This window comes from Patagioenas fasciata, chromosome 3, assembly GCF_037038585.1.
Source record: "Patagioenas fasciata isolate bPatFas1 chromosome 3, bPatFas1.hap1, whole genome shotgun sequence".
NCBI classification, from domain to species: domain Eukaryota; kingdom Metazoa; phylum Chordata; class Aves; order Columbiformes; family Columbidae; genus Patagioenas; species Patagioenas fasciata.
The window spans coordinates 87,179,237-87,193,408 of NC_092522.1; the positions used below are offsets into that span (position 1 = coordinate 87,179,237).

General features: G+C 38.8%; 1 protein-coding gene across 2 annotated transcripts in view; it reads left to right on the forward strand.

The window, feature by feature from the left end:
• MDN1 (midasin AAA ATPase 1) overlaps window positions 1-12,815 on the forward strand; it is a 98,934-nt gene extending 86,119 nt beyond the window's left edge. For both annotated transcript variants that reach the window (XM_065833421.2, XM_071806757.1), the window contains exons 90-102: window positions 5-166; window positions 282-383; window positions 541-742; window positions 1,358-1,531; window positions 2,724-2,881; window positions 4,847-4,936; window positions 5,816-5,931; window positions 6,564-6,738; window positions 7,374-7,447; window positions 7,543-7,657; window positions 8,616-8,679; window positions 10,438-10,580; window positions 11,889-12,815. In XM_065833421.2, coding sequence (XP_065689493.2) covers window positions 5-166; window positions 282-383; window positions 541-742; window positions 1,358-1,531; window positions 2,724-2,881; window positions 4,847-4,936; window positions 5,816-5,931; window positions 6,564-6,738; window positions 7,374-7,447; window positions 7,543-7,657; window positions 8,616-8,679; window positions 10,438-10,580; window positions 11,889-12,077 — 1,764 coding nt within the window. In that variant the 3' untranslated portion in view covers window positions 12,078-12,815. The remainder of the gene's footprint in view (window positions 1-4; window positions 167-281; window positions 384-540; window positions 743-1,357; window positions 1,532-2,723; window positions 2,882-4,846; window positions 4,937-5,815; window positions 5,932-6,563; window positions 6,739-7,373; window positions 7,448-7,542; window positions 7,658-8,615; window positions 8,680-10,437; window positions 10,581-11,888) is intronic.
• Window positions 12,816-14,172: the final 1,357 nt, after the last annotated feature.

Genomic DNA, 14,172 nt, shown 5'->3' on the forward strand with positions numbered 1-14,172 from the left:
TTAGGAAGAAGAGGGCAAAGATAATTCCGAGATGGATGAGCAGATTCCTGAGCCCGAGGAAAGAATGGAGCATGAAACACAAGGGCAGACTGGGCAAGAAAACCTGCAGAGTGACACTGCTGTTGAGCTGGCTGGAGAGGCTTCAGAAAGAGACCAGTCTAAAGAGGTAAATTATGTGGAAGTGTCTGGGTTAAAAATGTCAAACTGTTTAACTTCTGAAATTTGTTGCGATGGTCTGTTACAGTACTGATTTTTTTTCACTTTTTTTTTTTCTGTCTCAGGAATACGGAAGCGGAGCTTCAAGTGCAAATCAATCAGAAGGCCATGAATCCACACGCATGGCCCGGATGGCTTCTCAGAAACAAAGCAGAAAAAATACCCAGGTTCATCTCTTCTCAGTTTATTTTGTTTTTATTTGAATGTCTTAATATTAACCAGCAAATAGGCAGGACTTGGTTTCTTCTTGCTAGAACTCTTGTTCTAATCAGTGTTTGGTTGCACATCACTTGAAGTTCATGGTGTTGGTTTGTTCTTTTTCAGAGTTTCAAGAGGAAACCTGGTCAGGCAGACAATGAGCGTTCAATGGGAGATCACAATGAACATATCCACAAGCGACTGAGAACTATAGAATCCAGCAGTGAAGCAAAGCAGGATCCAGCTCTGCCTAAACAAAACGTGGAGGAGGCTGATGCATTTGAACATATTAAACAAGGCTCTGAATGCTACGATGCACAGACATATGGTATAGTGGTTTTTCTGGGTGTAAAGAGTTGTCATTGCAGAATCAAATCCTGAAGCATTCCTATTTACAGTGGTTTTTCCCATTTCATTTTTAAAATTTATGTTTAACAATCCGTGATTTGCTTTCAGATGTAGCACCATTTGTCTACAAAAAATGCTACTCTTTGGCAATCCGGTTCAAACTAATTATAACATTTTTGGAAATACTAAATTGACTCATAAAAATTGATTTTAGTTTAATAAACATATTTAAAATCTATTCTCTCCAAATCTTACTTCAGTTATTTGGAAGCATAAAGTGCTACTATACATGCAAAATATTTAGGATAACATAACAGGTTTTTTATTCAGTATGAAACAAATTGATGTCTCTTTAAAAATATTCCTCTAATCTAAATTTAGTTAAATAAATTGCTTTCTATTAAATTAACTATTCAGATTTTCAGGGCAGTAACTCATCGACACAGCACACTGAAAGATAAAACTGAGGTTTGAGACAATAGCTCAGATCCTTTCTGGTGTTCACTGAAACTGATATGCAGTTGCCACAGAATGCAAGTTTTTTTGCAATTTCACTACCTCTTTCCCCTTAGTAACTGTTGTTGCCTTTGTACAGATGTAGCCAGCAAGGAACAAGAGAAACCTGTCATGCCTCTTGAAGAAAAGGAAGAGGGAGATTCTGAAGACACAGCTATGGAAACAGAAATGCAGAATGATGAGGATCTGAGAGCAGTGGACACAGAGGAACTGAAACCAGAAAAAAAGAAATCTACTGCCACTAAAACTCCTGGTACTTTAATTTAAAAATTCTAAACATACACCAATGTACACTTTATATGTAGGTATTTATACTGGCATGTAATGGATGTGTATGCTTTTTATAAGACTAAACTGAAAGAGGGTAATTTAGGTTAGATATAAGGAAGAAATTAGTCTCCTCAAGAGTGCTGAGACAGGAACAGGCTGGAACACGCTGCCCAGAGAAGCTGTGGATGCCCCCTCCCTAGAAGTGTTCAAGGCCAGGCTGGATGGGGCTTTGAGCAACCTGGTCTGGTGGAAAGTGTCCCTGCTCATGGCAGGAGGGTTGGAACTAGATGATCTTTAAGGTCACTTCCAACCCAGACCATTCTGTGATTCTATGATCTGCTTTTAATTGACTTTTCTGCAGCAGTATTCTTAGCCTTTGCCAAACTCGTTGAGTGACAGAGGGGTTTGCTGCTTTCTTTCGAGTTAAAGATCTATAATCTTTACCCACTTCTTTGAAGGAGTAAAAAGCAAACACTTTCCTGCTGATAGATACAATGCCGATTTGCTTGATTAATTGGCATATAACAATGCGTTCCAGTGTCACCAGTATCAGCATCCCATAACTCAACTTTGTGTGTCTAACATATGACAAAACATCAAGGAGTTGAGGAGCTGCTCTGAACAACATCCACTGAGGGTGCACCGAAGTGTCACTGTCTCACTGTTTTCTTCCTTCAGTGGGAATGAAATGAAACAAAACTGAGCTGCCTAACAGAAAATGGTTCTCAGATGAGAATGGTTGGCAGATGAGAAGAAAGGTCTGACTTGTCAGCCACACAGCCCACACAAACAAAATAAGCTATAAAAAAATCAACATCTGTTGCCAATTGCAGCAGTATTTAATTTTGATGAATATAAGTAAATGACACTGTATCTTGGAATTTTGAGTGGTTTTCATATCAAGCAATACAAAGGCTGGCTGGATAGGGGAGACAAATTTTACCAGCCTGAATTTACCTCCTTGCTTCCCACTCCCTTCAGGTTTAATCTCTTCATTTAAACCTCTTGTTGGACTCATTAGCTTCATGGTACAGGTGTACATGTAATCAGTCTATTTGTTTTTCCACATGATCCCCCAACAGTATGTGAGATATTTTGTGAAAGAGTCGAGATACAGTATTGGTTCTTGTGTTATGCATGATCCACAAAGTTATTAATTACTTTTGTGACTGTAGCACCAGGTGAAGTGGAGCCAGAGACACAGACATTTGACTCTGAGGATGTCAAAGACTCCACAACAGAAAAGCTACCAAGGGTGACTGAAGAGAAGCCTGAGAGAAGCAAGGACTCGACCATACACACAGCCCACCAGTTTTTGATGGACACTCCCCAGGTATGAAACCCAACATGTCTTCTTACAACCACAGTAGTAGAAGCAATCTGTTTTGTTTGACCCGTGCTAATGAAACTGTGAATGCAAACGTTTAGAATTACTTTCTTTCAGACAGTTTAGTAGCTTGCTGTTCTTTAATAGCAGAATGAAAAGTGACACATAACCAGCTGTTGTATATGCATCTAAATGACAAAATAACAAGTCCTCCCCATCCTTATGTGGAAAGGTCCCATCCTCACTCTTCAAAAAAAAGCTTTTGTTTTTCTGTCAAGAACTGTTTTGCTCAGATGAATCTGCTGATCAAATGCTTGGGTAGAATGGAAAGTGATGGGCAAGGGTGTGTGGCCTGAAGATTAAAAAAGGGTTCAAAGTGATGCGAGAGCTGGGCATCAATGACTTTAAAGCACTGTTATGGACAAAGAATTCACTTCAGTTAATTCATTGCAATATATTACTTCATAAAAAAAAGCTGATTGGAAATATCACTGAATCTTTTTAAGCCTTTTATGAATGTCTCTATTCAAAAAATATTATCATAGTCTAGAAAATCCTAGAGCTTCATGTAATGCTCCTACTTTCCCAGTGCAAACTGCTAGCTGTGCAAAAGCACATTTTTTCATAAAGAGCTCTGGTACAGAAGCAGTTGATGGTGGTTAACCAGTTGATGAAGTACATTTAGTGTCTTTTTTAGAAGTATTGACCTTTCGTGCTTATAATACCGTGTTCTGAGTATGTACTTGGAGGGTGATATTTTTCTGTGCACAACATGGAAAGTATTCTGTGCAAGCTGTACCTGGTACTGCCGTCTTAATGCCACATGTTGCAGCCCTTTAGAAGAAGACTGCTGAATGCAAGTGTGTTCCATCCCCAGAATAGTTAGGTGCTTTGTTTTTGGTTTTGGGTTTTTTTTGTGTGTTTTTTTGGTTTGGTTTGGTTTTTTTTGTGGTGGTTGGGGTTGGTTTTTTTGTTTGTTTGGTTTTTTTTGTTTTGTTTTGTTGTTGTTGTTGTTTAGGTTTGTGGATTACTTTGTTTGTGGTGGGGTTTTTTTGGTTCAGTGTTCTGGGTTTTTTTCAATTGACATGCAAAAGTTGAAACAGGAGGGGGAGCTCTTGCAGCACCTGTTAAAGAGGAAGGGAGAAATGATACTAGAAGTGCAAGTTCTTACTTTTCAGCAAAAGGAGGAGGGAAGAAGCTCCCACCATGTACATTCTTCCACCCTTCCTTAAACCTGCAGTAGGTAACTAGAGAGGCCTCTGCTGCTTCTTGAGGTATGAGAAGTTATTGGTACTGTTGGATTTGCATTCATAGGCTTCTTTTCCTTCATCTGTAAACCTGCAGGTTATGCAGAGCATATACTACTGTTTGGCTCAACTATGGTTTTACAAGTCAGGAACAGAAGTTGTCACTAAAAGAACAATAAAAGTAAAACAAGTGTAATAAAGCTTGGGTGTCATTTAACAGAATAGTTTATCACATAGTATTTCCTGGAAGGTAAAGAGGAAGATGTCATTCAATTCCTTAAATGCTTTCAGTGATGCTTTTTAAGAAACTATAATAAAGTGAAACATATTATATTTTGGAAGATACTACACAGGTAGTATTCAACAGTTTGATCTCCATTATGCTATCATTAAATCTGGTATTTGTCAAGATTGTTTCATTGAATTATCTTGAAGTTCTGTATTATTTTCAGTGTCTGTCACAGATGGTTGTTAGCTTTGTTTCTGTACTGATTGTGTACAAATGCAAGCATTTGTGGGGACGTATTTATCCTTTCTGTACCTGAAAACTATTAAAAAAAAATAGAGATTTAGAATCAATGTTTAAGTTTTTTTCAGACATTTTTGTCTCTAAAAGAATAAGAAAAATGCATTTTTACTTCCTTTATAGTTTGCTATAGTCTGGGGATCAACAGATTTGTGAACTTATTTTTCTCTCTCATAAATCTCGTAACTACACTTCTAGCACATCATTAGAGATCCTGAAGAGCTAAGAAAGGAACTTGAACGGCAACTGGAAGCATGGCAGACTCAGCAGTCTGGAACTCCAGATGAGGTTTGTGACCTCATTTTAACATAAAATTGTCATTAGAATCCTTCATTGCATTATTATATCTTGTTTTATTGCTGAAGTCTTGAGGAAGTCAAGCACGCTGGCATCTAAATATTCAAAATCACATGATAGAGATGCTGGTTTGTGTTGTTATGCTTAACTTTTTCTGGAAAACTATATTATTCTTAAAGCAGGATGATGTTTCAGATCTTGGTTGGAACATGTAGTATGCTTTATGCAGAAATTAAACTCTGATGACTTCTAAAACTTGTATAGTTAGAAAACATTTTCCTCAGTCTTGCCAAGCTCCTCCTGCATTGAGTTGTCAGCTGCAGTTAACTGCTGGACACCACTTTCACAAAATTATGATCAACAGAAGCCATCTCCTTGAGTTGCAGTGGTGGAGTTTGAGCTTAAAATTCCTAGTCAGGAATTATAAACTGTACTTGGAAGTAATTCCTGAATGAAATGGCCAGTTAGAGGCTTAACAATTTTGCTGAATTTTCATTTTAATTTTTGATGGCCAATAGAGAACCTAGCAGACTATATGACTCCCCTCACTGTAATGCCAACTATCAGATGGTGGCTGTTGCAGGATTTTTCTTTATCAAAAGCAACACCAAAGTTGCTCTGTGTACTCCTAGAGGAAGGATCCAAAGCTGCATATTGCAGCTTTGTAGCAGCAAGGAGCATTTGAAATTGAATGCAATTTATCATCTTTATAGAGTGCTCACAGGACAACTGCACAGTTTCAACTGGCCGTTACCTCCTGTCTCCTCCTTAGTACACTGAGGTTTGGTTTTTTTTCAGGCAGTGCTTCCCAGCTTTTTGGTTTTTTTCATAATTCACTTGTATTTCTTTCTGTCATGTATGATATTTTAGGAGAAGGAAGCAGCACAGATGTGGCAGAGGTATTTAGTATTGACAGCTCCTCTATCACAGCAGCTTTGTGAACAGCTACGACTCATACTGGAACCCACTCAGGCAGCCAAACTGAAGTAAGTGGGGTCTTTCTGAGGCTTCTAATTTCTTTAAACTCCTGGTTTTGGAGGGCTTTAACCTCTGTACAACTGCAAGTCTATGCTGAGTCTATGCTGTTCTTGATTTATAGCAATTATTTGTGTGCAAATGCATTCATTTTACTTTTGTATGGGAATACTAGATTATTTATGAAATGCAAATGTGATGTGGTAGTTGGTACCCATCCTGAGGATATTGCCTCGTGTTTTTTCTTCTGTGCAACAAGTGATCAAATCAACTTAAAACCATGAAGTAAGTCAAAGACTGTGTGAAATGTCCAGATGTTCTATGTTTGTTTTAAGTGATTTTTTTTTTATTTTTAAGAAATCCAGACTTGTTTCAAACTGGAGGAATGTACATTCAAGGTCTTCCTTCCATTTTAGGCACCCAGATTTAAAAAGTTTTGAAAACACTGAATATCCATGTTGGGTTAAAAATGTGAGATTTTTTTTATCTATAACTAAATATGAGTATTTGTGCTACTAATTTTGGTTTTATTATAATTTACAACATTTTGTTATTTTGCTGCATATGCTGCACAGGGTGGGATTTCTAGAATGAGATATTTGCTGATAATCCCTGTCATTATGTATTTTTTCTTAACTTTCAGAGGAGATTACAGAACAGGGAAGAGACTGAACATGCGCAAAGTGATTCCATATATTGCCAGTCAGTTCCGAAAAGATAAGATCTGGTTGCGAAGGACCAAGCCCAGTAAACGACAGTACCAGATTTGCTTGGCTATTGACGATTCCTCTAGTATGATAGACAATCACTCTAAACAGGTAAAATAAAAACCTTGAAAAAAGTAAGAAGAAACTATGCCTTGTTGATGAGTATGTCAGCTGCTGATTTGTTTTACCCGGAACTGGTGGCTGTTTGAAAGTCTGGCTCTGATTCTAGAGCAGTTATTTTTCTGGCCCATGCACCTGAGTACTTGTCGCTTCATGCCAAAGAGATTTGTTACCGAAAGAGCAGTGAGAGTTAGCTGAAAGGCGATGATGTTAAATTTGTTCAGGGTATACAGATCCACTGGAAAATTATTTTTGCAGCCTATAAAAAGGCTGAAATTTACTGAACTGTGCAGTTCATTGGAAGATCAAATATTAGCTCACTATAGCTCACTTGTAGGGGTTTTATTTATTTATTAAAAATCTGTGTTTCCTTCTAAACAGTTATTTTGGTGTTTATTTCATTAGCCTGCCTAAAGCGGTGTCTCTAAATCTATCAGCTGAAGCCCTCAAGTAGAACTAGTGTATCTTTATTGAAATGACTATTTTTCATAACTCTAACATGAAAAAGATTCATTTATTTTACTAGACAATGAAAAATCATTTCAGTAACATTCTGCATATTTAATATTGAGCTGTGAGTAAAACTTGGAATACTCTGGTTTTGATGTAACTTTTTTCTTTAATAGCTTGCATATGAATCCCTGGCAGTTATTGGCAATGCACTGACTCTTCTAGAAGTGGGACAAATTGCTGTGTGTAGGTAAGTTCACCTGAAATCTTGACTATTTGTCAAGACTTTAGAGCAGAATGCAAGGACTGGTTTCACACTGTTATTTTGTTTCTTCTTTTCTAAAGCTTTGGAGAGACTGTTCAGCTGCTGCACCCCTTCCATGAACAGTTCAGTGACCGGTCAGGGACACGGATATTGCGTCTTTGCAAATTTCAGCAGAAGAAAACAAAAATAGCCCAGGTACACAAGAATGCTGCCTTTAGGGCAACAGGTTTGCAAGTCTTTTCCAGACAAGACAATCAGCAGCTTCATGGTTTCATGATCACTTTGTAACATTTACTGGTTGGTTGTATTTGAGAGTGTGACAGGTGGTTAGATAACAGAGAGAGAGAATGGTCGCAATTTTGCAGTAGTGGGAGCTTTTTCTTTCTTGAGGTTCCAATGTACGCCACTTTTAAACATCCATCTTTCTCTGTTCATATTGGGTCTTAGACAGTACTTTGGGTACAAGCTATTGAATTACCCCAGTGCCAAATCACATCAAAGTTTGTGGAAGTTCAGGAGGTTTTCATGCCATGGATTCCACTGTAGTAGTAGGAGAAAGAGGTTTGTATGTGTGTCAGACTTGACTGATTCCTGGAGAAAAGAACTTTCTGTATTAATACTTACTGACAACTGCAAAGTTTTCTTCTTTTAGGAAGCTTTTGCATTCTTACCTTTCTAGACTTGAACAAGATCTGCCATTAATCTTAAATGGGAAAGGAGGACACCCAAATAGCTCAGTGGTAATCTTACAAACGCTAACACTGGGAGGACCTGACAGCTGACATCCTTAATTTTAATGGGGAGTTTGTAACTAGATACTTCTGTTGCAAGTCGAAGCCAAAGAAGTTCAACCTAGAAATAGGATATGTATTTTTAATAAAGTATTTAATCACTTGAGCAATTAACTGACGTTTTGATAGCTTGGTTAGCATTGAGAAAACTTTAAATGTATATTGAAGACTTTTCTGAAGATTCTGTAGTTCAAAAATACTTGCTAAATTTGAAGGAAAATGCCAAGGGCAGTATCTGTGTAGGTGGTCAGACTAGACCATCTTGGCATTTAAAATACAGAACTGTGTTCTTTAAAAATGTTATCATTATTAAGTTTTATTCTTTTATTATGAGATAACTTCATCTTATGTTTCCTCTGCAGTTTCTAGAATCATCAGCAAATATGTTTGCTGCAGCACAGCAGTTGTCTCAAAATAGTAATCCAGGTGAGGGGTTTTTGTTATTGTGCTTGTTGCCATGGCAGCAGAATGCTCACCGCAGTCTGGAAGCAATATCCTGCCAGAAAGACTCTTAGCACCCAGACATCACTTGCAACGGGGCTTTGGATTTTGCTTTGTCAAAAAGAATGTTTGATTGAAATTTAGCTCAAAACCCAAAACACACCTAATCCATATTTGTCAATAGTTGACTAAAATTTTGTGTAAGGCTTTTTAAAAATGCATGTTTTACCTGCCTCCCTTTATGCCATGTTTCCAGATTATGTTTAAGTCCTAAACACTGCCTGCTTTAGACTACTGTCCAGGTTCCTAGTGACCTTGACTCCATAGGCACTTCTGTTCTTGCCTGAGAGCTTGATTTCTGTAGGTATCCAGAGGCAGCTGTTCTGAGGGGAGAGTGTTAGCCTCTTACCTGCCTTTCAGTGTGGTGCAAGCTTAGGTCATGAGCTGCTTGAATTTCCCAGAAAAGCTGGAAAGCTGACCCATAGTTACCTTAAAAGGCTGCTTTGTGCTAGTTAAAAGCTTGTCACTGTGGCACCCGTATTTTTAAAAAGTTCTTGTTAAAGTACTCCAAGAAATGGGCAGACTGGGATTTATAATCTACAGCTGCTTTGCCACAGGGCAGCCAGGCTGTCAGAATATTCCAAGAGGGAGCAGCATCCAGTCCTATTGAACTAGCCTGGGATGCAGCAGCAATTAGCTCTCCAAAATCAGGGAGCTAACAAGAGAAAAAACAGTAGGATACATCACTCATTTTTGTAAAAAAAAAAAAACCAAACAAACAAAAAACCAAAAAATAAATAAGAAACCCTGTCACATTTGGGGCCTGTTTGTAGAAAAGGAGGAACCGTTCTGCATCCTTCCCCAGCCATTATGCTGTGGAAGTGTCAAGAGAGAGGTGCTTGCATTCCTGAACGTAATTACTGTTGTTTTCCTAGTAACTAGAATATGATTGATACATAATTTAGTTAGAATGTCCCCTTAGAGGGATATATCTCTGACTCTGGGGCCAACATGGGTTGGGTAGCACATCTCCAGAAAATGGTTGGTGCTGAGGAACCCAGCAGCTGTGTTGTGTATGTTACAGGAGCTTTACTTCAGATGAGCTGTTCTGGTCCCAAGGACTGAATGCTTTATAGTGTCTGGACTGTGCCTCTGGAGGTGGCCTTCTGGTTTTGTTTTCTCCAAAAATAATCCAAGGTTGCTCTCTGATGGGAGCCAAGCCCATCAGAGTGGGGACAACAGGAAAACATGTTGCAAAAGTACAGTTGTGATCCAACATGAAATGCTAATACAGATGCACCCATAGGTACATGCTTTTGGAGGAATTTGTTTGGCTTCTGTTTCCTTGCAGCTGCTGCTCTACTTGAGGTAGTGATCTAGTGGCTGGACTCTTATAATTCATCTGATATTTAACTCCCAGGCACTTACCAGGCATGAAAGACAAAGCCATGACTAAGTTCATTAGGTGTTTTCCATGCCTTTCATCCTTCATTATGGTACTAATGGACAGGGCTTTTTTTTCCCCAGTTATTCTCAGTGGTTTCACACAGAAAAACTTATTTTCTTGGCCCACTCGTAACTGCAGCTTATGTTAACTCACAGAATTCTATTTGATAAAGACTTAATTTCCTTAGGAAAACTTGTTTTCCCATTATACCCATAGGACTAAAAAAAAATAGTCTTTTTGCCTTTTAAAAAGAATTACTGTAACTTAATGGAATTTTAAATGTTCTTTGTGTTCAGAAACAGCACAGCTGCTTTTGATTGTATCTGATGGAAGAGGCCTTTTCTTGGAAGGCAAGGAACGAGTGACAGCAGCAGTTCAAGCAGCTCAGAATGCCAATATCTTTGTTATTTTTGTAGTGTTGGACAATCCTAATTCCCGGGTAAGTAAGTGAACAAGAGAAAGGTATTCAAGTGCAGTGAATGAGACACATACAAATCTTGGCTTTTGCAGTGCTTTACAGCTATTGTATCTTTTGCAGAGGTCAAACGTATTTAACCCAATTTCAGTTTTTCACAATGTCTGTCAGATGATTTCTCCCTACTGTGATGCTTATCCTCTCTTGTATTTAAAAAAACATTCATCTTCTGTGCCACAGAAAGTCTAAGTAAGAGCTCCTGTCTCAACATACAATGGTTGTAAATTTTAGCCACCAGAGAAGTAGCTGGCAGGCTGACAAATTCAGACTTTGAGAGATGCTTTGTTCCATCTCAATTTTGATTCAAAGTGATCATTTCTGACAGCAGTCTCCATTTCATATGGCAGGAGGAGCAAATATGAGATGAAACATGAGACACAAAGGAGCATATGAGAGTTATTTAGTGCCTGAATTAGGAAAGCTGGGTCCTGTATTTGGTAGCTGGGAAAGAAAACTGTTGGATCTCCTTGGCTGGGAAGCTGAAATATCTGGGAGCTTTTCAGGGCGACTCTGAGCAAACCTAAGCCTTGCTTTGAATTAGGTGGTGAGGCCTCTAATTTTGTAGTTGTCATTTTCTTCCTAGATCTCTATTTTTCTATGCAAAAGTCATCTGCTATATTTATTATTGAAAAATAAACAGTCCTCTTACTGACAGACTATTTAAGGCTCTGATGAAACCTGTCTATAATGTTAAGTGAAAATTCTGGGCAGTGAAATGCATTTTTCATAAGCTTTATTAATTTTGTGAGCTTGTATGCTGAGCAGCTAAGAAGTTACTTTACAAGAAGCACAGCTGGAGTTTAATCTGATTTTTGTCTATGTAGTATTTATTGAAATATTATAAAATAATTTGCTAGAGAATCTTGTTGTATTAGATCACTGCACAAATGCAAGTTGAACTTGGCCCTAAAGAGCTTACAGATGATGGTGTTCTGCAAAGGCATCAAATGTATAAAACTCAAATCATAAAGTACTAAGGAAAGATGAGATTTATTTATAGAACTTGGTATTACAGAAGCTTAAGCTTGGTCTCTTCTAGCCTATAATTCATTGAGTAGAGCACTTTTATGTAAAATGGCAAAAGCATTTTACTGCTTGGTGTTCAGCTTTTGATCTGATGTACCATTGAATACTTACAGCTTTTAATCTTGAAACTCGCTGTTAGCTTTAATTTGAGGAGGAATTATGCCTATTTGAAAAATAGGATAAATAATATCAAAAGCCTGTAAAAGATGCATGAGGTTTAGTAGTCCTATCGATTCCTTTTCACAGGATTCCATTTTGGACATTAAAGTACCTATATTCAAAGGACCTGCGGAATTGCCTGAAATCAGATCTTACATGGAAGAATTCCCGTTCCCATTCTACATGATCCTTAGAGACGTGAACGCGCTTCCAGAAACTCTCAGTGACGCACTCAGACAGTGGTTCGAACTGGTGACTGCCTCAGACTCTTTGTAGACAAAGTCAATACCTGGTTGCTGCTGAACCACTGAAATACAAGAAACAGCATTTCATCGGATTAATGCGCAGGAGCTGCCCTCTGGCAGCCAGACTGCAGAACAAAATGATCTAGGTGTGTCCTCCGTTTGTCAGAGGACAATTATGCAATGGTGAGACTGTCTTCTTCCTTCATTGCCTATTCCCACAAATAACGTGAAACTTTCTTCAACTTCTCTTGTAATAATTTCTTACTTTGAAAAAAACGTATTTGTAGTCTTCACAGAGCTAAAATTATTCCTGCCACTGTCTGTTGCAATTAAAAAATCAGTCTTGGTTCTGGGAAGGCATTTCTGCATTAGAAGAACTGGAGGTGTCTTGCAAAAAACCCCCATTTTTTAGCTTCACCCATGTGGCTGGTGCCTCTTTGGGAAGGAGCGGAGTGGGGGAGCAGGGGAAGCAGATGGTTTTAAACAACCAAAACCAAAGTACTTGAATACTAGAAACTATTCTGCAGTTTAACACATCCTATTTAAAATTGCTGATTTTTGACTAAATCAACAGGGATTTTTATGAAAAATGTCATATGATCATCCCTGTATCATCAGTTTACACTGTGAAGTTTGCCCCTCTGTCCAAGGCAGACATTGAGGACATTTCATTAATCCAGTGTCTTAGAGCATGCACATGATTTCTCGTTGCAAAAGCTATGCATCTTATATTGTCTGTACTAATAAAAAGAGGTACCACTGTTTGTAATTATGATGACTGTTCTTGCAGTTGATCAAAGCTTGAATAAATTAACCCAGATTCCCACATGGAAATGCTGTGCATTCTCTAGCAGTGCACAAATAGGAATTTTCATAAGTGGTTTATGTAACTTCAGCACTGGTCCTCCTTTTATGCGAATATTGCCAGCACAAAGTCTGGATTAGGGGTCCAGTCTTTTTGACTCTTACCAGTGAAAATCTGAGGGGAAACTTTGTTTAAATGCCCCTGGTCCAAGTAGTGGCAAGAGCCAGAGGTGTGAAATGGCCCAGCAAGGCAGTTTCTTTGAGTAAGCAAATTTCACACCTGAAAATTTAACAGAGGAGCCCTATCCCATCAGAATTTATGTCAGGTACTATATAATGTTCTTCCAGGTTTTTTAAGCGTCTGTATACATATATATGAGATATCTAATGTGCTTTGGGAAATTTAGCTGTGGAAATAGGTGGTCTTAGTTCATTAGGTAATTCTCCAGGATGTATTTCTATTTCAGACTTGTACTGAATATTCATAGTAGGAAACTTGGAGAAAATATTTTTTTAAAAATCTAATATTGCAAGGATACACTTTCAGCATAGTTTGTTGCAGGGATGTTGTCATAGCCTAAGGCACAATTTTATCGGCAGTATTTACTGCACAAACGTTTTAACAAACAGAGTTTTTTCTCTAATTACCAAAATGCTTGCACTTAGTTTTGTACAGGGAAACATTGAGTAACATAGAAAAAGCAATTGTTTAAGTGCTCTTTGCTGGGCACCTCTGTGAGTGCGCTGGGCTTGGACATCCATTAGCATGGCTGTGTCAAACGATCAGGGCTGGGCACTGTTAGCAACAAGTACATGTCTGGACAGAGCTGCAGGTATTTAAAAACATGCAAAAGGCAGCTTGGTGTCCTGTAGACTCGTAGATCTTACTGTGCTGTTCTGTTACCTGTATGGCTAAAACATATTAGTCCTAATAGCCTTCACCGCACCGGCCTTCCACCGACCCTTCTCTGCAAGTGTATTGTTTACTAGGGGCTTGGTTTGTTGCTGGAGTTTGCTGTTTCGGAAGAAGTAACAGCAGAGGACTGCGTGCCCTCACCCCTCCCCTTCACCCACCTCACAGTTCCTGGTGCCCCTCACTGAAGTGTCTTTGCCTTCCCGCAGCCCGCTCGCTGCTGGCAGGGGCGGCAGCTGTGCCCGGGTAAGCGCGAGTAACTCAATTTCTATACTGGTCTCCTTCCTTGTGGAGTCTCCTTCCCTGGAGACATTCAAAACCCGCCTGGACACATTCCTGTGCGACCTCACCCAGGCGTTCCTGCTCCAGCAGGGGGACTGGACTAGATGATCTTTTGAGGTCCCTTCCA